The sequence below is a fragment of the Rattus norvegicus genome, chromosome 14, assembly GCF_036323735.1.
Source record: "Rattus norvegicus strain BN/NHsdMcwi chromosome 14, GRCr8, whole genome shotgun sequence".
Lineage (NCBI taxonomy): Eukaryota > Metazoa > Chordata > Mammalia > Rodentia > Muridae > Rattus > Rattus norvegicus.
Window position 1 is genome coordinate 5,165,185 of NC_086032.1, and position 23,892 is coordinate 5,189,076.

At 41.7% G+C, this 23,892-nt stretch overlaps 1 protein-coding gene across 4 annotated transcripts in view; it reads left to right on the forward strand.

Annotated features, from left to right (window-relative positions):
- The window catches only part of Abcg3l3 (ATP-binding cassette, subfamily G (WHITE), member 3-like 3), a 48,065-nt gene that overhangs the window by 16,359 nt on the left and 7,814 nt on the right, over window positions 1-23,892 (forward strand). Inside the window, exons 3-14 of one of the 4 annotated variants that reach the window (XM_039091819.2) lie at window positions 1,640-1,699; window positions 2,701-2,815; window positions 3,304-3,456; window positions 4,109-4,245; window positions 9,095-9,246; window positions 10,502-10,594; window positions 11,521-11,768; window positions 14,211-14,293; window positions 17,220-17,309; window positions 19,240-19,364; window positions 21,658-21,773; window positions 22,142-22,278. In XM_039091819.2, coding sequence (XP_038947747.1) covers window positions 1,640-1,699; window positions 2,701-2,815; window positions 3,304-3,456; window positions 4,109-4,245; window positions 9,095-9,246; window positions 10,502-10,594; window positions 11,521-11,768; window positions 14,211-14,293; window positions 17,220-17,309; window positions 19,240-19,364; window positions 21,658-21,725 — 1,324 coding nt within the window. In that variant the 3' untranslated portion in view covers window positions 21,726-21,773; window positions 22,142-22,278. Of the gene's footprint in view, window positions 1-1,639; window positions 1,700-2,621; window positions 2,816-3,303; window positions 3,457-4,108; window positions 4,246-9,094; window positions 9,247-10,501; window positions 10,595-11,520; window positions 11,769-14,210; window positions 14,294-17,219; window positions 17,310-19,239; window positions 19,365-21,657; window positions 21,774-22,141; window positions 22,297-23,892 lie in introns of those variants that run through there. The other 3 variants (NM_001107205.1, XM_039091817.2, XM_063273045.1) reach the window with 3 other exon arrangements.

A 23,892-nucleotide genomic window follows, 5' to 3' on the forward strand; every position in this document is an offset into this window, starting at 1 on the left:
AGACAAGGATGCCCACACTCCCCCTATCTATTCAATATAGTACTCTAAGTCCTAGCCAGAGCAATTAGGCTACAAAAGGAGATCAAAGGGAAACATTTTTATTGAATAAAATTAGAGATGAAAAATAATATCAGAGATACACTGATCAAGAGATGATAAAGGAATGTTTAAAACTTAAATTAAAAAATTTGAAAGTTTGAAAGAATTGTGTACATTTCTATGCACACAGCCCTCCCAAAACTGAATGAAGAGTTTCCAGTAGGCTGACTGGGTCAATCACAGGTGATGAGATGGGAGCAATGAGGAAAGTCCAACAGCAGACAGTCAGGGCCTGATGTATCTGCTCAAAGTTCATGGAGAGCTAGAAAGAAGACAAGCAATGTGGAAACACAGTGTTCCACAAAGTAGAGAGAGCAGCCCGTAACAATTCCTAAGGAGAGCATGCGTACCAAGGTCCCCCAGCTCAGTCTGCACACCCTGTCTCTTCCACACCCAACCCTACGCTCTGTACTTGGGCTCTGGTCATTCCTGCTCCTCTGCCTACAACTACCACCATTTCTTACTGAGAAGGACATGGACAGAGCAAAGGGTTGACACATTATCTGAATGTGAAAGGACGAGTGGGTAGGGAACTGGGCTTCTGTAAGAATGTGCCCTTCTCAGTCTGAGTCTTCACTACGCTGAAGCAATCAATCAGTGTTCTGAGACGGCTTCACATGTGCATAGTATCCATACATCAATAAAGAATGTCCTCTCGGGGCTGGAGAGATGGCTCAGCGGTTAAGAGCACCCGACTGCTCTTCCAGAGGTCATGAGTTCAATTCCCAGCAACCACATGGTGGCTCACAACCATCTGTAAAGAGATCTGATGCCCTCTTCTGGTGTATCTGAAGACAGCTACAGTGTACTTATATATAATAAATAAATAAATCTTTAAAAAAAAAAAAAAAGAATGTCCTCTCATTAAGGGGTGTATTTTAACCCTAAAGTGACCATATTCTGATCTAAATGTCAGGGAAGAAAACCATTATGTCTGTGGGATGTGTATTTTGATATTCTATTTTGATTCAGGTGTTTTCTTGAGTGTTGATCCTGGCAAAGCTTTCCTATCCTCTGCAGTGCTTCTGTTTAGTCTTTGGATTTCTACTGAAGGCGTATCGATTTTGGTTCTCCATTTTAATAGCAATGACAGAGCTTCTGATACCCTATGAATAGTTGGTTTCTTGTATAGAGGTTCACTAAGTTGCAAGCAGGGTTATGAAGACCCCGATCATCACACATTAGCAAGAAGCTGTCACAGATGTGACATATAAACGGTGTGTGTGCAACGAAGTCTTCATGAGAACTGGTTACTCCAAGGAACACTAAACTTAGAAGCATCACTTTTCGAAAAGAACGAATGTTTTAAATAATAAGCAAAAGGGATTCTGCAAAATCTGAGGCATTTTCTGATGAGTCCTTACTAGCAGTTGACAACTTTCATAAATAGTAGATCTCTATTAATATTTTTCCTGTGTCTTTGTCCTTATTTTCTATCTACTATGGCATCCAACTTCAAGGACCACTTTCAATGTAAACCCTAAGCTAAATTAACTTCTTTAAAACAGAAAAATAAACCAGTATGACTTTGTGTTTACAGTGGGATCATGGGACCTGGCCTCAATGCCATTATGGGACCTCAGGATGGGAGCAGATCTCTGTGAGTATAACTGAAAGCATAGCAAGCCCTCTGTATGCAGTTCACATGCTCTAAACCAGTCACCGTCATGGGTGTTATTTAAGTGTTGTCATTGCAGCTAGTCTGGTCCTATGTGCTGTGATGTTCAGGAGGGATGTGTCTAATTTTCCACAATGAACAAAAAGTCTTTCTAGGTTCACTTTTTGGATAGGAAATTATACAGTGATTGGATCATGGTGTTAATACCTGTTATTATTATTTAATGAAGTAGAGAGATAATATTGTAATAAGACGAATAGGAAAAGGAGGGGGAAGGGAAGGGGAAGGGGTAGGAGAAAGAGAAGGAAAGAAGGAGGAGGAGGAGAAAGAAGAAGGAGAAGGAGGAAGAAAGAGAAGGAGAAGGGAAGGGAGGGGTAGGGGTAAGGGGAGGAGTAGGGGGAGGGAGAGGGAGAGGGAGAAGAGGAGGAGGAGAAGGAAGAGGAAGAGGAGGAAGAGGAGGAGGAGGAGGAGGAGGAGAAGTTGCTTTCTGAGGACGATCAGCAGGCCTAATTCTCAAAATACAGCAAGTACATTAACTGGATTGGGTCCCCATGGTTAGATAGAAGGGAAAGGTAATCATGTGGATCATGTCTTATATTCAAAATTCTGGGCTGTCTTATAGCACATAACAACCATAAAAAAATGTGTCTCTCTGTGTGTATGTGTGTGTTTCTCTCTCTCTCTCTCTCTCTCTCTCTCTCTCTCTCTCTCTCTCTCTCTCTCTCTCTGTGTGTGTGTGTGTGTGTGTGTGTGTGCAGTTGTGGGTGTATTTGTGTGTGTGCATGTGTGTACTGTCATGTGTGTTCTTTTGTATATATATATATATATATATGAGTGTGTGTGATTTTAGTTAAACTGTTGACTTGTTCATTACATTACATTTCTATTTTTATTTAATATGCAGATTTTTTTGAGAAGATAAAGGATGATAGTTTTCATTGAAGGGAGAAAATAAACAACATAATATAAATAACCCTTTGTAGGTTATTAGATGTCTTAGCTGCAAGGAGAGACCCGTGTGGATTATCAGGAGATATTTTGGTAAACGGTAAACCTCAACCTGCTAATTTCAAATGTACATCTGGTTATGTACCACAAGTAAGTGTTGGTGGGTTGCAATTTTAGACCTCTTCTGCTTGGCCATAGGCAGGTGCTCAGCTTATAGACTTGTGTCTTTCCAGTTAAGTGTATGACATACTCATAGGCCCCACTTTTTCCATGCTAGCACTTTGTAGGGAGTCATTACCCTGAGTCTGACATCTGTGGCTCAGTGTTAGTAAGAACAGCTGTGACTTAGTCTAGAGGACCACTGTTGTCTACCTGTGTTCTTCCTCCAGCTTTCTACACTCCTAGAAGATGTCTTCTGCAAATAACTGCAGGCAGGAGACACCAAAATTCCTGTCCTCTTCTTGGGAGGCAAATGGGAGGGGGAAGAAAACATTTGGACCAGGCTCTGAGCTTGGGATTAGTGAAATTGAAAGTTTAAGTGCAGCATTACACTGGGTGTGTTGTTTGTGTGGCCTAGGTTACATTTGTTAGAGTCTTAGTGGTAACTATATCTAATTAGAATTCCATTTGCTCTTAAGAATGATGTGATCATGCACACGGTGACCGTGAGAGACAATTTAGAGTTCTCAGCAGCTCTCCGTCTTCCAATGACTATAACAAGAAATGAAAAAAGAAGGAGGATTAATGAGGTGCTTGAACTTCTGCATCTGGAAAAAGAACAAAATACCAAGGTAACGTGAGGAAAATTTTGAAAGATTCAGAGAGAGAGGGAGACAGAGAGAGAGAGAGAGACAGAGAGAGAGAGAGAGAGAGACAGAGAGACAGAGAGACAGAGAGACAGAGAGACAGAGAGACAGAGACAGAGACAGGCAGAGACAGAGAGAGAAGATGATGTGACCCTCCTATTTTCTGCAGTTTGTGTGGTCAAAAAGTGGCTACATTCTGTGTTAATGAGTCAGTGATTAGCTCTATGATGTTAAGGTGGAATTAAGCTGTAAAGCTATTAAACAATGATTAACCCTGGGAATGGAGAGTGATCCAGCAGGGAAAAGTGTTCTTCACATGGCCATTTAGTTTTCTCCTTTCCCTTCTTCCTCGTTTCTTTAGAGAGTGTTTTCACTGTGCTAGTCTGTAAGTGTGTTAATCCATCCCCTAGAATACGGGACTTGATAATGAACAGTCATTAACATGCTTTCATATAAAGTCTGACCTGAGCCTCATTCTATTCTCCTGTTCAGAGAGAAGCCTCCTTTTTCTCCCAGGTGCCCATATTTTGGCTCTTTGGATAATAATATAACATAATCTTTCATTGTTGGAATAAGTTAGTTTACCAAATGAGAAGAGACTATGATCTTGATGATAATGATGTCATTGGTGCTTTAGCCTAGATCCAAGGAACTCAGGAAAAGGACCAGTATAGCAGTGGAGCTGGTCACTGAGCATCCCATTTTGTTCTTGGATGATCCCACCACTGGCTTAGACTTGAGAACTACAACTGATATCATTGCAGTCCTGAGAAGGTACGTGCTAAAGGGGCATTAAGGTTTTATAATGCCTGGTTGCTTGTGGGCATTTTCAGTGCAGGAGATTCAGAAGTAGGCAACAGAACTCTTGTTTATTAGAGGGAAACTTCAAAGAACAGAAAGAGGCATCAAGAACACAGTCTAGAGCATATGGCGGGTGGCTGTGGAGAAGCTGGAGCACTGCTTTAAATAGCATGTCCCTAAACCCTCAAGCGTGTGACAAGTGAGCCGGGGTCATGGAGAGATCTGAACAGAGTGACAGCTGCGGAGAAAACAGGATTCTAAGGTCTGGTTTCTGAACCCAGAGAAGAAAGAAGTAAAAGAAATGACATTTCCTGCTCTCAGGAAAGAGGTCTGTGGCTGAAGAATTTGTAGGAAAAAGTCTAAGAGTTAGGTTTTGTCCATGGTAAAAATCATGAAGAGCTTCAAATTGACTGAATACCTCCACGATCCATATAAGGACCATCCACTCTGCTGACCAGGCTACTCCCTGTTGCCCCTTACTACTCTCTGTCTTTCCTTTCTTCCCCCTGTTCTGTCATCATCCTCCATCATCCTAACACCCCAGCGTGTAACTCCATGAACCGAGAGCACTCCCCATTGTGCTGTCCGTGTGAGGGGGGTCAACAAGCAGGGCCTCACCACTTCCTGGTCTGTGGACTCCTTGGGTGTCCCCCTGCCTGTGTGTCCCCTTTACTGTCTGCTTCAGGATACTCTCTAAGATCAGGTTCTTGCTTCCAGATCAAGATCTTGTTTCCAGTATGGAACATTTCCCTCTGTGCATTTCTCATGCCGTTTGTAGTCTTAGTTCATTGTCTGGGGCCATCCTAAGTGTGGTTTATCCCAGTGTTCTGGGAGCAGACTCAGGCCCTGACATGCTGTGTCCTTCCTGGTTTCCAACACTCCTAGAACTGCATCCTACTGGTAGAATTTTTTTATATTTATTTAGTTATTTAATTTGTGTGTGTGCATGCGTATGTATGTATGTATGTATGTATGTATGTATGTATGTATGTATGTCTTTGTGCAACATGAATGTAGAAAGGACAACTGAAGAGGTTGGTTTTGTGCTTTTACCAAGTGGCTTCCAGAAACTGATCCAGGGTCTTTATTCTCATCAGTGAGCACCTTTATCCATTGAGCCATCTCTCTTGCTTATAAGAATCTTGATCATCTAATCATGCTTTTAGTTGCTGGGTTCTATGGAATTACAGGGTTTTGTTTCTTCTGTGATTAATAGTCTATCAGGGATAAAGTCACTTATGGCATCAGTCTACTCTTTGTCTTGTCTCTACTGTCCAGTTTTCCTGCTGGAATTCAAGGTGGACACTAAAATGCCCAGCTCTCTCCCTCTCGTCTTTTCTTTCCCTCCCTCCAACCTTCCCTTCTTCTCTACTAGCCTGCCTTTCTTCCTTCCTTCCTTCCTTCCTTCCTTCCTTCCTTCCTTTCTTTCTTTCTTTCTTTTCTTCCTTCCTTCCCTTCCTTCCTTCCTTCCTTCCTTATATCTTGTTCTGTTTTTGTCTTTTTAAAACACAGTCTTATGCAATCTAGGTCATCTTAGATCTCCTAATCCTTTAAAGTGTTACATTATACAGACATGACACCAGACCCAGCTTTTATAAAAATATTTTAATGGCAGTTTTTCATTTGTGTGTTTGTTTTTCAAAACAGGGTTTGTTGGTTTAACAGCCCTGGCTATCCTGGAATTAGTTCTATAGACCAAGCCGGCCTCAAGCTCACAGAGGTCTGCCTGCCTGTACCTCCTGGGTGATGGGATTAAAACTGTGGGTCACCACCACCCACCTTTGGTGGCAGTTTGAAACACTGTTTTTGGCTACTGGTTTCCAGCTGACTCTCTAAAATGGTAGTCATGCAATTAAACCCACAGTCTTGGCTTCGCCCCTTACTAACTTGACCCCTTCACCTGTTGATTGACCTTTTAATGATCATCTTCAGAAAAGGGGAGATTATATTACGACTTCCTTATGTCAATATTATTAAAATTGAAATGAGGTCATCGCTGAAGCATTTAACAGTGATATCAAGTGGTTAGTAATGGGAATCACATTATCAGAACAAACAAAACCAATTCCTGAAGAGGCAGAAACTGTCAAAAGGAATTGTGCGATACAATCATACTCTTAATACCTGCTCTGTCATTGGTTCTCAATCTTGTGTGAACCTCAAGATTAGCCAGCATGCCTGTTAGTGATCAGTTCACTCTGAGGTCTACACTGCCTAGGGATCTACATTGTTGATAAAACTCTGGTGTACTGTGGACAACTGATGTTCCACATGTTAACAAGTTCTAGACTTCTTTTAAATTATATTTTGTTTTTTTTTCTTTTTCATTTTAATTGGTTATTATTTATAATTTAAATATTGTCCCTCTTCCCGGTTTCCCCTCCAAATCCCCTATCCCAAACCCCTCCCCCTGATTCTATAAGGGTGCTCCCTCACCCACCCACCTACTCCCCCCTCACTGTCTTAACATCCACCTATGCTCGAGCATAGAAACTCCACCGGATCAAGGGCCTCCCTCTCCCATTGATACAAGGCTTGTTTTGGGTCCAAGTATGTGGTCAACTTTGGAGAAGGTATCATGAGGTGCTGAGAAGAAGGTATATTCTTCTGTTTTAGGGTGAAATGTTCTATCTGTTAAATGCTCTATCTCTTAAATCCACTTGGTTCATAACTTCTGTTAGTTTAACTGTGTCTCTGTTTATTTTCTGTTTCCATGATCTGTCCATTGGTGAGAGAGGGTGGTAAAGTCTCTCAATATTATTGTTTGAGGTTCAGTGTATATTTGGAGTAACTTTTTTTCAATTGTGGGTACCTTTGCATTTGGAGCATAGATGTTCAGAATTGAGAGTTCATCTTGGTGGATTTTCCTTTGATGAGTGTGAACTGTCCTTCCTTGTCTTTTTTGATAACTTTTGGTTGAAAGTCCATTTTATTCACTATTAGAATGGCTATTCCAGCTTGTTTCCTGGGACCATTTGCTTGCAAACTTTTTCCAGGCTTTTCCTCTGAGGTAGTGTCTGTCTTTGTCACTGAGGTGTATTTCTGCTATGCAGCAAAATGCTGGGTCCTGTTTACATATCCCGTCTGTTAGTCATGTTTTTTATTGGAGAATTGAGTCCATTTATTTTAAGAGATATTAAGAACCCGTGATTGTTGTTTCCTGTTATTTTTGTTGTTAGAGGTAGAATTATGTGTGGTTCTCTTCTTTTTGGTTTGTTGTGGGAAGATTAATTTCTTCCTTTTTCTTGGGTGTAGTTTCCCTCCTTGTGCTGGAGTTTTCCATTATCCTTTGTAGGGCTGGATTGGTGGAAAGATATTGTGTAAATTTGGTTTGTCATGGAACATCTTGGTTTCTCCATCTATGGCAATTGAGAGTTTTGCTGGGTATAGCAGCCCGGGCTGGCATTGTTTTTTTCTTAGCATCTGTGTGACATCTTTTCAAGATCTTCTGGCTTTTAGAATCTCTGTTGAGATGTCTGGTACAATTCTGATAGGTCTGCCTTTATAAGTTATTTGACCTTTATCCCTTACCACTTTTAATATTGTGTCTTTGTTCTGTCCATTTGGTGGTTTGATTCGGGTCCAATCTATTTAGAATTCGGTAGGCTTTTTTTTTTTTTTTATGATTATGGGCATCTATTTCTTTAGGTTAGGGAAGTTTTCTTTAATAATTTTTTTGAAGTTGTTTACTGGCCCTTAGGGTTGGGAGTCTTTTATCTCTTCTATACATATTATTCTTAGATTTGGTCTTTTCGTTGTGTCCTGGATTTCTTTGGGTTAGGAGCTTTTTGCACTTTGCATTTTCTTTGAATGTTGTGTCAATGTTTTTATGTTATCTTCTACACCTAAGATTCTCTCTTCTATCTCTTGTATTCTGTTGATTCTCTTTTCTAGGTTTTCCATCTCCAGGGTTGTTTCCTTTGTGATTTCTTTATTGTTTCTATTTTTAAGATCCTGGGTGATTTTGTCCAATTCCTTCACCTATTTGGTTGTGTTTTCCTGTATTTATTTAAGAGTATTATTTATGTCCTTCTTAACGTTTTCTATCATCATCATGAGATGGGATTTTAGACCTGAATCTTGCTTTTCAGGTTTGGGATATCCAGGGCTTACTGTAGTGGGAAAAGTTGGTTCTGATGATGCCAAGCAGCTTTGGTTCCTGTTGCTTGTGTTCTTGTGATTGCCTCTTACCATTTGGTTATCTCTGGTGTTAGCTGACCTTGCTGTGTTTGATTGGAGCCTATCCCTTCTATGAGCCTGTGATCCTGGGAGTGTCTAAACTCCTATAGGTCAAGCTGTCTTTGTGAGACTGTGCATTTGGGTGTGTCAACACTTCTGGGGGTCAAGTTTTCTCTGGGTGGGATTGGGCTCTATAGGGCTGTAGCACAGGGTCTGATCCTGGGCACAGATGGAAACCTGAAGGATCATGTCCCTGACTGCATGACAGTTCCTGCATCCATTGGGCCCTGGGTGGTCCCAGTTAGGTCAGGTTTTGGGGAAGTAGTGGTTGTCTCACCTGTGAGCCTCGGTGTGTCAGCCCTCCTTGCAGTCAAGCTATTTCTGGGTGGGATTGGGGGGTGGAGAGCTATATAGCACATGGTTCACTTAGGGCTGCAGATAAAAACTGGAAGCAAGTTGTAGACTTTTAAATAGAAGCAATGAGCTTGGTTTCTCAGGTGTATAGCAGAAGTGAGATAAGGTGTTTAAAAGAAATTTCAGCCTGAAGTGGGAACAAAGAGTATAACTTCAGGAATGAAATATTCTGTCCAGAATTCAAGGTTCTGGTGTCCAGAGACTTAGCATGTTTCCTCTCTGAACTCAGGATGTCGAAGAAGGGAAGGACAGTCATCTTCTCCATCAATCAGCCTCAGTACTCCATCTTCAGATTCTTTGATAGCCTCACCTTAGTGGCTTCAGGAAAACTCATGTTTCATGGACCTGCACAGGATGCTCTGGAGTACTTCACATCTGCAGGTATGGTCGCTTGTTGCTGTGAGAGATCCTCCATTCACTGGATCTGCAAAGGAGAACAGAGGATATCACGTGTTCTGTTTGACTCTTGTTCAGACTTACTGTGTGTGGGTTTCTCCACTTTAAATACCATTGGTTCATTTGGTGACAGGATTTTTGTTAAACAGTACTGGCTTGATATTCATGCTTTCTTCTTTCTCTTGTCCTGCATGCATGCTTATGTTCTAGTATTTTTACTGAACCCCTTGTTCTTTTTCTTTTTTAAAGATTTATTTCATGTATATGAGTACAGTGTCACTGTCTTCAGACACACCAGAAGAGAGCATCAGATCCCATTACAGATGGTTGTGAGCCACCATATGGTTGCTGGGGATTGAACTCAGGACCTCTGGAAGAGCAGTCAGTGTTCTTAACTGCTGAGCCATATCTCCAGCTCCGATCCCTTTGTTTTGCTTCCTAGTTGTGGTGACCCTCTTAGTTAACATGGTGGCCTCAGAACCACTTATCCATCATTTGGATGGATCATTGGCAAAAGCCCACATACCAGTGGTGATGTTCAGTTTTCCCCTAGGATCTGACTCTAACCTGTTGGGGAGATGTTACTTGACTTATGAGTGTGTTTGAATCTCAGGTTCAGGCCTTGCTTATGGACTATAGAGACTTACGTTTAACTTTATATTTTTGGTCTGCCTGTTTTCTTTTAAGCATCAGATTGTATTGTGGGAGATTACTAAAGGTTCATGTAGTCAACTTCATCTTTTAGAAATATGGACACTGTTATGGAACATTCTCTAACTGCAAAGATAGGCTTAACTCTTTGCTTTTCAGCACCTTTTATGTGCTAGTGATTAAGCATTGTCACTTGAAATGTGCAAGCTTGGTGAGTCTATGGAATACCATAAAAATTTAGGTTGAGTTCAAATTTTTTTCACAAGAAGAGTTCACATGTCCATGTCTGGTTTACTTCTATTCTATTATCTAGAGCTAGTCTATGTCTATTTATTGTATAGTAACAGCACACGTGCACACACATATACAAACACCAACACACACACTGACACACCAACACACACACATCACACACATTGGGCTGGGAAACAGAGATCGCCGAAATATTGTGAGTGGATATAAGAAGAAATGGTAAATTAGTGAAGAGGAACAGGAAGAGGAGGAAGACGTTAGACTGTGTCCTCCCTCCATTCTCCCACTCTCTGAGAGAGTGTCCTCAGGCTGTGTTCTTTGACTGCATTCTTTGTAGGTTACCAATACGAGTCCCACAACAACCCTGCAGACTTCTTCCTGGACGTCATTAATGGAGGTTTGTGTGACACAGAGGAAGATGGCCATGAAGGTATGTGAATCTCCTAGAGTCACACAATTTTGCCTAACTGATTTCATTTAAACACAACAAGGGTTCACTGGAATATAGCTTTAATTAAGTGTCCGAAAATTAGCTGATAGACTTTGCTGTTGGTCAGTGCTGGGTGCGTTTGATATTATTTATGAAGGAACATTTCTGTGACATCGTCAGTAGTAATGACATCTGTTAGAAAGTGAATGCACTCATTGCTTTGCATATTATTCTTGTACTGCCTTAGATTAGGTTTACTTAGGTGGCCAGGCCGGCCTTGCATCTGTGCTCTTTCTGCCTCACCTCCCAAGTACAAGAATTATAGGGCTAAGTCACTATGCCTGGTTTTGTTTATAACATTTCAAAAATAAAAACTTTGACAGTTCATATATTTTAATGTGGCAGAAAGCAAGAATCAGGTCGTCATATTCTGGAGCACAGACCATATGGGAAAGAAGCCTTTGTTAAGAATTAGAATTCAGAAGGGAAAAGGCCGTCAGTTTGATGTATCTATGGAAACATCACAGTAGACAGGTCAGTTAGGGATGCTCTTCTAATATGTAAAGGAATTACCATAGCAATTGTTTCATTCTTATATTTCTGTGGGCTGAGGTCATAGGTCAGCCAGGATGGTGGTCGCCTAGCAAGCACTAAGCACGGAGTTTGGTTCCCAGCCCTGCATAACTGGGTATGGTATAATGGTGCACGCCAGTAACCACAGCACTTGAGATATAGAATCAGGAAGACCAGGAAAAGTTTGTGGTCACCCTTGTCTACAGAGCAATTTTTGAGGCCAGTGTAGGTTCCATGGGACTACATCAAAGAAAATCCAATATATAATTTTGCATTATTTCTGAAAGGTGTCTCAGAAAATCAGTCAAATTATTGTAAGCTGCTTTGTGTCTTTATCCATTTTTATCCCAAAGCTGACGAACATGAAGACCTTTATGAGAGACTACATCAAGTCACAGAAAAATTGGCCAATATGTATGCCCAGTCACCCTTACACAGTGACACAAGAGCCAAACTGGATCAACTCTTGGGGGAACAGAAGCAGGACAGGAGATCAGCTATGGAGACCACATTTGTCACCCCTTTCTGGCATCAGTTCGGGTGGATTACCCTTCGATCATTCAAAAATTTCAAGGGTTTTCCATGGGTCACTGTGATTCAGGTAATCTGGTGAATTATTTTAATATGAGTTACTATGTACTGTGAAAAACTCAAGTGGGAACAAGTTCTGTCTGAGTCACTCACTTCCAAGTCACACTTGCCTTCTGTCCATGTGTCTGTTGTTCCTCTGTACTTGCCATGTAGAAATGTTCATGACAGCAAGCAGAACATGATTAACTTCATATACTTACAGAAGCATTTTTGGTGGTTGTTTTTCAATTAGAGAAACTATAATGGCTTATCCAAGTAGGAAATTTAATTCAACAGTTGGGTAAAGTAATGAGAGGCACACTTGGGAGTTCCTCTCAGCTGTATTCTTTAATTCACCAGCGCACCCTCAAGTTCAAGTACAGGCGTGAGTAAAGTGAGCACAAAGGATTTTTCGAGGCGCAACATTCCATGTGCGGAAATGGATGGTGACTGCACAAACAGATAAAATTGGTAGCATGTCAGGTGAAAGAATGAACTTTGGAGAAAGTGTAAGTGGGGAAGGGGTGGAGATATCTGGAGAAATGGACTGAAAGAAGGGAAGTTCTGTGGCTGAAATCAGGTTGTGAGGAAACTCAGAGATGGGCCTGTTGTGGAGGGCTGTTCTCTTCTTTAGGGGCTGGTGTTTGAGAGCAGTAGTTACTCAAAGAGAGCAGTTCATACACAGTGCACCCAGACTTAACCAGGCTCCGCCCTGTCACCTAACTGGGAACTGGGTGGAGGGCACTCTCTACTTTTCATTAAACAGTCTCTGTAACAGTGGTCATCCTGCCTTAAGTTTTCTGTTATTTTAATATGAATGTCACATGATAATGTAGTTCCTCGAGCTCACTGGACCAAAACTTACTCATTTATTTTTTATTTGACGATGATGATGGTTTTGCTGTGTATCTATTGATTGCAGGTCTTAGCTCTTACCGGTTAAGTACTCTGCTGTGGATTTACATTTCCATTCATGCACAACTTTTATAGTCAGTTTAGCTATTATGGGGTTGTTAGTTTATTATTGTGAATTCAATTTCTGTGCAATACTGAAAGATAGTATGATCTTGAATGTAATGAAACCACCCTTACTTCCTAACATGTGTTCAACCATTTTCATATTTAAAGATAACTGCCTTCTCTGTGAGTCTTCTTCACATTTGGGTTATACTGTCAGTTACTCCAAACACTTCGATCTTTGTACTTGGATATTTATGTCATAAAAGGAGCATTTTCCTGATTTCTTTGGAAAATAATATTTGGTTTGACTTGGGAACACATTACACTCATCAAATTGTGTTACTCATTCTTCAACTCCAATTGTGTTACCTCACTATTTTGTCAGGCAGTATAATGAGGAAAGGTGTGTGTGTGTGTGTGTGTGTGTGTGTGTGTGTGTGTGTGTGTGTGTGTGTACACAATGGTGGGAATTGAGGAATAAATTTTTAAATTTGTATTTACTCATTTTTAATGCATGGTGGCGTTTTGTCTACATGTATAACTGTGTCATTTGCATGCCAATAGAGGTTGGAAGTAGGCATCAGATCTTCTGGAACTTGAGTTTCAGGTGGTTGTGAGAGGTCTTTCGGGTGCTGGGAACTGAACTCCAGTCCTCTGCAAGAGCAACAAATGTCCTTAAGTGCTGGGCCAGATCTCCAAGCCCTGGATTTGGGTCTTCAATTTAAGTTATCCTGTTTCATGAAGGAATATTTTCCCTTGGATTATAATTTCCTGTTTTTAAAAGTACCCAGATGAATCATAGAATATCTTAAATAAGTCACAGCCTCATATCACCTTTCTCCTTAGCTAAGTGAAGCCTGCTTTAAAATCATTTGACCCTCAGACCAGAAGCTGTGCAGCCTTCTGTGAGCAGTCTTCACAGAATAGATGGGACAGCTGAGGGTTTGGAGGAGTTGGGTGAGATTCGTTGAGCACAGGCTCCCTCTGCTGACGTGATGGAGCAGCACTGACAGAGATGATGGACAGCAGAAGCACTGGGTGCTGCAGAGCTAGCTGTGGGAATACAGGCTGGCAGCTGTAATGCTCTCTGTTGCACAGTCTCTGACTTCCCTGAGGATGCAGACATGAGGACAAGCTCACCCGCTCTCAGCACACAAATCCACTGTTAGAAACTGTGTTGTTAGTGGACTTAATTTTATTATTTATCCTTCACTGGCCATTCCTCCTGGGGTACAGGGGAAAGAAATCTTAGCTTTTCCAGGATTTGTACTGTTAAGGCCTCAGATTGCAGGGCCCTCAATTTTCAATTTAACATACTAACACTATATTAAAATGTGTGTTTTATATTCTTCCATGGCCTCTCCCCAAAATATAGTGTTTGTCTCACAGTAGAGATGGTTTGGAAAACCACCTATCTTAAAATAATGAAATGCTGTAGAAAATGCTGCCTGTAGAAAATGCTGCCTATTCTAATGGTAATTTTCACTTTCTCCACATTCGTTTCTTTTGGAAGGCAATTATTGCAGTCATACTGGCGGTGTTTGTGGGTACCATTTTCCGTCTCCTACAAAATGTTTGTACCGAAGTCAAGGCAAGGTAAGCAAATGAGAAAATGCTGTCATTTTGTTGGAGCATATATCAGTCCATTAGGAACGGGAACTCGGGCTGGAGAGATGGCTCAGCGGTTAAGAGCACCCGACTGCTCTTCCAGAGGTCCTGAGTTCAATTCCCAGCAACCACATGGTGGTTCACAACCATCTGTAAAGAGATCCGATGCCCTCTTCTGGTGTATCTGAAGCCAGCTACACTGTACTTATATATAATAAATGAATAAATAAATCTTTTAAAAAAAGAGAGAGAGAAGGAATGGGAACTCATGACAAGAACAAAGTAAACATGGTGGAGTGCGATGTACAGAAAGCTGAACAGAAGGGCTCACTCTTTCACACGGTTGCGTAAGGGTAGAATGAAAGTATACACCACTCGGCTCACATTTTAATGGGTTTGTGTGTGTGAAGCTGCTTCATTTGATGGAGACTATCGCCATATTCTAAACGTAGGGCAATTTTCACCTTCCTATGTGGAGTCCTATAGCTCTGGGGAACACAAGGCATCCCCATGTGAATCACTCCCAATACCTGGCGACCACCGTTCTATTCTCTGCCTTTGAATCTGACTAATGTAGAACCCTGAATTGTAGTCATAAAGTATTTGTAGCTTGTTGTTGGTTGGATTAGTTTCTTCTTTGTTTTGGCTGACTTGATAGTGTAATGTCTTCAGGGCTCATCAAATCGTGGTGGGTGTGGGGACTTCTCGGGTTCTGTAAAGCGGAATGATTGTCCATTGTGTGCACGTGTCTTTCTTATTCATTTGAGTCTGGAAGTGCAGTTCGCTCTCACCTTTGCCTACTATGACCAGTGCTGCTGAGTGTGCAATTCATATGTTTGAGCCCTGTTATTTGGTCCTTAAGATAGAGGGCTAGAGTTGACATACCACAAGGCCACAGTGTTATTTAAGATGCTGCTATCCTGTCTCCACCTCCACTGTACAGTTTTGCATTCTTACCAGCAGAACACAAAGGCTCAAGTTTGTTCATATTCTCACCCAAACATATTCTTTCTTGTTTTGAACAAGGTACCTAAGAAGGAAATAAATAAGAATCCTTTGGATGTTTTATGAATTATTTGTAGAACCCATTTTCCCGTTTTAAATTGGAATATTTTCTTTTCATTACAAAATTATTTATTTACTTAGAGAGTGTATGTGTGTCTCAGTTAGTATTTCTAATGCTTTAAAGAGATACTATGACCAAAGCAACTCTTACAAAGGACAACATTTAATTCAGGCCGGCTTATAGGTTCTAAGGTCCAGTCCATTCTCATCATGGCTGGAAGCATGACAGTATCTAGGCAGACATAGGGCTGGAGGAGCTGAGAGGCCTACATTTTGTTCTGAAGGCAAACAGAAGACTTTCAGGCAGCTAAGAAGAGGATCTCAAAGCCCATACATACAGTGACACACTTCTTCCAATAAGACCACACCTCCTCATAGTGCTACTCCATGGGCCAAGAATATTCAATCCATCACAATGTAGGTGGGCATCTGTAGCCTATAGCTTGCATGTGGAAGACAGAGGACAATTTACAAGAGCTGATTCCCTCCACCACATGGGTTTCAGGGATTGCTTGCAGGTCATCAAGCTTGGCATAGTCATCTTACCTGCCAAACCATGACACTGGCCTTGGATTTTTCCTTACTATTGAGTTATAGTTATTTTTGTTTCTGAAATATGAACCCCTCACTAGATACACAATGTATATACATTTTATCCATTTCTGAGTGTTGCCTTTTTATTCTGTTGACTGTGACTGTTTTGTGAATGTAAGTGTGTATATGAGTGTGTCTGAGTGTGTGTGTGTGTGTTTGAGTGGTTTTATGACTGTGTGTATGAGTGTGTGTGTGTGTGTGTGTGTGTGTGTGTGTGTGTGTGAATGTGAGTATGTGTCAATATGAGTCAGTGATTGTACGTGTGTCAGGAAGAGTGTGTTTGTATGTAAGTGTATAGTGTTGTGCATTATATGTACACATTGGATGGAGATTCATCTATGTTTATGTGGGTGTGTCGAAATGCATGTGTCTGCATGTTAAGGCTGGATGTTGAGGCTAGGTTTTCCTTGATGACTGTTCACTCTCTCTTTCAAGACAGGTCTCTCACTGAACCTAGAGCTCATTGATTAGTTGAGCTAGCCTGACAATGCTACAGGTATGAAGTATGTGCCTGGCTTTTACATGAGTTCTACCTCTGAACTCAGGTCCTCATGGTTGCATGGCAGCCACTGCTGAACAGGCCCACAAATCTGTTTGATGTGTGGAAATAAATTAGTTTTGAAAGAAAGAAGCATAAACCAATTCTTCTGTGAGTTTCCTCCTGTGAGGATTTGCCTTTACTCTAAACAGAGACAGTTGTTACAACTGTTTACATATTGTTCTCCTTTCTTCTTCTCTCAAGTCCACAGTCGGAACACTTTCAAATCCTGCTGGGACTTATTTTGTGCCTATGGAGAAGGTGATAGCATAGAGTCACAAAAGACTCTACATTCAGCATGCAAAGTAAAATATGATTCAAGCCCAGAAAGACAAATGTGTGATTCACTTACCTGTGGATTGTAAAGTCATTCACCCCCAGACAGTGTTGCTGACAGTGGTGACTACCATAGGAGGTGTGTAGTGAGGAGACATAACACCACTGCATTCAGAAATAAAGACCAAAAACCAGAAGTGGAAACGTTCTTGGAAAATGTAGTCATGAAGAAGAGCTGTGTTAGTTGACTCTTCATGGGCTTTTAGAAATTATGAAATATTCTTAATTTGTATTTTTTTACTTCCCCTCTTTTAGATGTTTTACAAGTTAGACTGTGTGAAAATGGAATTACATGTTCTTCTGAATGAGCTCTGTGGGGGAAAGTAAACCCTTCCTAATGTTGAATTTGTCTTTTCTTTTGCCTCCATTCTCTCCTCACAGAGCTGGGCTGCTCTTCTTTCTCACAGGCTTTGAATGTATCTTAAGTGTGTCTGCAGGGGAGCTCTTCCTCCTTGACAGGAATCACTTTCTGTGAGTAGCCCCTGCTGTACCCGACATCCGCAGCTGGTGATAAAGTTGATTACATGGTTGTTGGGCCTAGAACTTAATCTCATAAATTGCCATATGATTTTATTTTCTTCATTTGTTTAGTTGAAAAGTATCCAAATAATGGATTATTATACTTAGCATGTAGAGATGACTAACATTAAATGAAGAAATGGTGTTGATCATTTCCCAAGAGCAGAGGATGTCGAGGTTTGGTCTTTCGCTGTGTATTGTAATGCTAAGTACAGGTCTCTTAAGACATGGTTGCTCCAGAGAAGAGAGAATCCTCACATAGACTCAAGTGACCCTATGAGACCTTGTTGCAAGTTACTTCTGACTGGTAAATAAAGATGCCCACAGCCAGTAGCTGAGCACAAGAGATAAGAGGGGGTTTAGTTAGCGTTCCTGGCTTGGATGACTGAGAACTGTGAGGGGGAGAAGAAGGTGAAGGAAAAGAGAGAGCAGCCATGGGTTAGGTGAGTCATAGCAACATGGCCTTGAAGGCTAGACAATTGGAGTTGAGAGCAGCCACAACAGAACATTGTAAATAATAACATGGGGCTATTGATAGACAAGTAAATTCTAACAGCATAAAGGGAAGGTATCTTTCAGTTCTTGTGCAGTTTAAGTCTTATTTTAAAGAATAAAAGTTGTGCATCTTTTACCTGGGAGCTAAATAATCATACATGGAATAGAAACTCCAAAAGTGGGATTAAAATATTCAACAACACAGAGATATCTGCAGTTCATAGTTGTAAGGTTGGAGTGTAATCACCAGGTCTCTGTGCTGTAGACAAAGCAACAATAGAAGGATAAAAATCACAATTCACTCATAACCCCCTCCCCCCAAAAAGATATCAGTTTTTTGATAGAGCTTAAGTGTAGTAGTTTACAGGAAATTGGAGCTGGAGAGGTAAAGCTTCACAAGAATGAGGGTGTGCAGCCCCCTTGGACGAAGGGCAGGAAAGGGCCAGAGAGATGCTCTAAGTGAACAGCTGTCTGCTCTCCTGTGCTTTTCAAACATGGAAGAAGACGTCCCTTATGCTCTATGCTTGGGATTCACTGCTTTCAAAGATGGGCAAAATTTGGCTAAAAGTGTGTGCCAAGGAAAGAATCATCAAGAGGAGCTGAGGGCATAGCTCAATTGGTAGAGTGCATGTATGAATCCATGGGGTAGATTTACAGTACCATATAAACCTCAGCATGGTGATATTCCTATTATCCCAGAGTGTGGGGCAGGAAGACAGTCATTTTTGTTATATATGGAGTTTGAGTCCAGCCTACAATAGTGGTCCTTTCTCAAGAATAAAATAAAGTCAGAGATGTATTGAAGACATTGGCAGGGGAGGAGCCTGGAGTTTGGAATGGCTTAGGGATAGGTGCCAGGAAGGGGAAAGGACTAAGTTTGGTACCTTGCAAGGATTCACCTTTGTAAACAGATTAGTGAAGGAAAAAGTCTATCCTAAAATGAGAGAAGCTGAAGAGAAGGATGTAGTGGCTGAAGGGTGACCTCAGAGGGACTGTGTCAACTTCTTCATGCAAAAGGTCTAAGAGGAGTCTCCATGACTACTGCCTGAAGTGAGGTACTGAGAGCTGAAGTACCTCAGGGAGCCAGCCTCAGAGGAGCAGAGTCTCTGAGGAGAGTGCGAACATCAGACTGTTTCCCTGCAGGGGCTGTTCTGTGGCCTAGTGGACCAAACAGGATTTCTCTGATTAGAGTCACAGTGAAAATGCCACAAGGATGGGGGCCTTGAGATGCTGGTTTAAAGGATGGGAGGTATATGGGAGTTGCCTGAAGCACTGGGACACTGTCTTCCTAGTCTCCCTGTAGTATCAGAAGTCAGGCTGGCCAGCACCTCACCTGTGCTTGCTGGACCAATCTATGGATGTATAATGGAGACTTTTGTTTCTGTAGACATGAGCACACCAGTGGATACTACAGAGTGTCATCCTATTTCTTTGGAAAACTGCTGGCTGAGCTAATACCCAGGAGGCTGTTGCCAAGTATGATATTTACTCTTATAACATACTTCATAGCAGGTGAGCAACAAGACCAGAGAATGCGTCTTTAGACTTTGATGAGCATGTTTTGGTTTATACAACTGTGACAAGCCTTAAAATAGAAAAGTGTGTCTCCACTGTGTGCTATCTAAAATAGGTTGTGGGTGTGAATACAGTTTCCAAGACTCCTTAACAAAAGAACTCCAAACACTGTATATGAAATTGTGTCCTTACGGAGAGATTTTGTAAATCATAAAGAATGTAGAAATGACATACACATTCGAAGCATTGCCCATAGAGCAAAATTATTTAAATATCTATCACTATCTACTGTAAAGTACTTGCTTTGTTTGACTTTTTGCCTGTTTGTGTGTGTGTGTGTGTGTGTGTGTGTGTGTGTGTGTGTGTGTGCGTCCTCTAGTTGAAGGCAGTGCATGGAATACCACAAGCTGTCCGATGCCCTGGACCTGGAAATACAGGAGAATGTTTACCGTCATGGGGGTGTTGGGAGCGGAGCTGAATCCAAGGCTTCTGCGAGAATGGCCAGAAGCACTAAGACATCTCTAACCCAGATGCTTACTTTTCTATGCTCTGTATTCGTCTCTAAATATAAATAAGAATCAAAAAAGCAAGCAATATCTCACAATAATATATGTTTGTATAAAAATTTTAAATATATATTGTGTCGCTCTCCCACTTTACAAAGAGAGAACATTGAATTTGAGGTTCATTGAAAGTACATAATATAAATAGATTTTTAGAATTTGTGCCCATATTCATTTGTGCATTATGGCTAGGCTTCATCCTATACTCTTTAGAATTTTTTTCACACACACACACAAACACAAACTCACAGATAAACACACACGCACTCACATACACACAGTGACACACACATACATATACACTCGCATCCACATCCACTCACACAGGTAAATATCCACATGCACACAGTGACACACATTTACATATGCACTCACATACACACACACTGACACTCATACACAGACACAAACATAGACACATATCTTTTAAAAACAGATTCTGACAAAGCGTAGGCTTAGTTTTATGAGTAAGAGATTTATCATCTAGAATCAGTTATTTTGGTCATGGGATGGGTTATGGGAAAATGTTCTTGTCCTGAAAGTCTGACAAGCTTAATTTGATCCTCAGAGTCCAAAGTGGAAGAGAGAATCACTCTAGAAAGTCATCCTTCACCATGACACATGCATACAATCACACATGCACACCATGATACATGCGTACAATCACACATGAACACCATGATACATGCATACTGTCACATATGCACACTGTGATACATGCATACCATCGTACATGCACACCATGATACATGCACACATTGAAACAAGCAAACCATGACACATGAACAACCGTACTCATGTTTATACATACAATAATAATATTAATAATAACCTTCAGCGATCCCAGACCACAACTTGTTTTCTTGTGACTATTATAAAAACATGTGACTATGTACTACTCATCCATCAGCTGCATCAAGCTTATGAATCAGCTTAGGAAACTTATTGCCCTCCTCTATAGTTGTTGCATGATTTACTAGAGAAAATAAAGTTGGAGGTACCCTCCAACTATCCAGGTATCAACATAACTTCAGGCTTGTTTAATCCATGCCTTCGTAAGGTTTCTATTTCTGGGCTGATCACAATGACCAGGACCAACTGGGGAGGAAAGGATTTATCTTATCTCATAGCTCAATGCATGGCAAAAAGAGAAGTCAGGGCAGGAGCTCAAGCCAGGAACCTGGAGGCAGGAGCTGAAGCAGGGGCCATAGGGGAGTGCTGCTTCCTGTCTTGCTCCTAAAGGCTTGCTCAGCGTGCATTCTTATGGAACCCATGACCACCTGCCCACAGGTGTCATCATCCACGGTTGTCTGAAACCTCCCACATTAGTGATTCATCAAGTAAATGCTCCCACAGGCCAATCTAATCTAGGAATTTTATTAATGAGTTTCCCTCTTCCCATATGGCCCAAGCTTGCATTAAATTAATAAAAATTAGCCAGCACAATCCTGATCCCACTTTCTTTATTAATGCAATTGTAATGACACAGGCATGTGGACAGGAGCATTTTCTATTGGTGAGTCTCCTGTGAGAAAAGGCAACAGGATTTTGGCTAGCAGTGCTGACTGTAGCCATCCAGGTCAGGATCTCATAAATTGTTCTTAATGATGTATAAATATGGACAACTATTACATGAAAAGATACTTTTTTGGCAAGTATAAAACTAACGCCAAATGATGGCACTAGAGAGAAGGTTCATTGATTAAGAGCAGTTGTATCTCTTCCAGGCTCCCCAGATTCGGTTCCCAGCACACATCATTCGTTTGCTTTCAACAGCCCACAACTACAGCTGTAGAAGCTCTGATCCTCTCTTCTGACTTCCACAAGTGACTGCATACACACGGTATACATTCATACAGGCACACACAGACACACATACACATAAATAGAATAATCTTTATAGGGGTTGGGGATTTAGCTCAGTGGTAGAGCGCTTGCCTAGCAAGAGCAAGGCCCTGGCAAGGCCCTGAGTTCGGTCCCCAGCTCCGAAAAAAAAAAAGAAAGAAAAAAAAAGAATAATCTTTATAAAAAAATTCTATAACAAATTTATGTAGGGACATGGAAGGAAGCAATGAAATTGGAGACCCAGAGTCGCCACGTGGCTGCAAAACAGTGATTAGTTTCTCTGTGGATTCAAATGTACAGTTTGATGCAAAATGTACAATTGTCTGGACTTATGCAGCTAAACGGACCTGCTTTTTTCTTTCTAAGGAATGAAAACAGGTGTCAAGGGTTTCTTCGTTACGATATTTACTGTCATGATGTTGGCGTCTTCCGCCAGTTCCCTGTCCCTATCGTTAGGAGCTGGAGAGAACACAGCTGCTCTACCAACGACTCTCATAACCATCTACTTTATGTTCATGCTGGTGAGTGTCAACTGTGCTTTTCTAAGAGAAACATTTTCCATGTGTTTCTTCTTGGACATGGAACCTCCTTGATAAATCAGTACTTGGGAATTGAAGTCATGATAAAGCTTACTGTGGTCTATAGTAGAAAAGGTGTAGGCTTCCTCTTGGGCTTTGTGACTTGCTCTAATGTCAGTTCTATTATGTAGTTAACATGCCCTTTTTAAAATATAAAAAAAACGAAAACAAAAATATTTATTATATATAAGTACACCATAGCTGTCTTCAGACACATCAGAAGAGGGCATCAGATCCCATTACAGATGGTTGTGAGCCACCATGTGGTTGCTGGGAATTGAACTCAGGACCTCTGGAAGAGCAGTTGGTGCTCTTAACCACTGACCCATTTCTCCAGCCTACAAAAAACTTTTTATTGGTTCATTATAAATTTCACATCGTGCACCCCAACCCCACTCATCTCTCCCTCCCTCTTTGTGAACTGGCCTCCCAACAGAGAAAAAAACTTTCATTGTGGAAGGCGCAGTGTGTTGTAGTGTGTCCCATAGCATACCCTTTTGTCGACATTTCTTTTGCTTGCAAATGATCACTGCAATGATTGCTACAAGGTCTGGTACAAGGCCTCTGGCGTCTACTACACTATCAATACTAGAATCTTACTGGGATGCCTCTTTTGTATCTTGCTCTTGGCCTGTGTCGTGGAGATCCTGGAGTTTTGGATCCACTCCAGTAGTTCATTGATGGGGCAGATGTTGGTGTGGACCGAGTCTAAGCCCTGGATCTGGGCCTGAGAGGTATCAGAGCTGGGGTTAGCACACCATCTCTCATGCCCTTAGGACCACCAGAGTCAGCTCTAACCTGCTGCCCAGGTAAGGTACAGGGTCCCCTCTCCTGTGTGTTGCATCTGGTGAGGGGCAGGGAGAGTTCTCCCACTCTCATGACCTGGGCCACCTCTCCTACCTGTCATAGATAGTGAGGGACCAGGAAGGGAAGGAGGGCATGTTGCTCTCATCTGTGCAACCACATAGTACGCAACTGCGGAACCAAGTCTTCCGTGCTCACACCATGGGAGCAGGCTATCCCCTGGCCCTGCCAAGAGGGTCAGCTCTATTGTGCTGCCCAGGCAAACTGCAGGGCCTTCTCTGACTGCTGCAGCAGGTGAAGGATGGGGTCAGCCTTCCTGCTTCAATGACTCCAGGGCCAGGTTTCCCACCTGCTTCAGGTGGTGAGGGGTGATTAGGGAGGAGGGTGTCTATCCCTCACCTATGACACATGATAGGAGATGAATAGCACAGCCAGCTCTCCCACAATCATACCCATGGGGACAGCTCACCCCTAACTCTTACAACATGCATCTTCTGAATACTGTAGCTGGATATGGGTGATGTCACCTCTCCTGTGCTCCTACCTTCAGGATCAGCTCTCTCAAGATGCCTGGGTGAGGGGTGGCATCCTATAGAGCCTATAGAGCCTATAGATCCCAGTCCTATAGAGTCTCCAAGTCCCTAGGTGACTGTCCAGACCAGGAATGTCCACCTGGCTTTGTTGGTAATAGACCCCCTCCTACAGCAGGAACATGGGTTCAGATGTGGCCCTTGG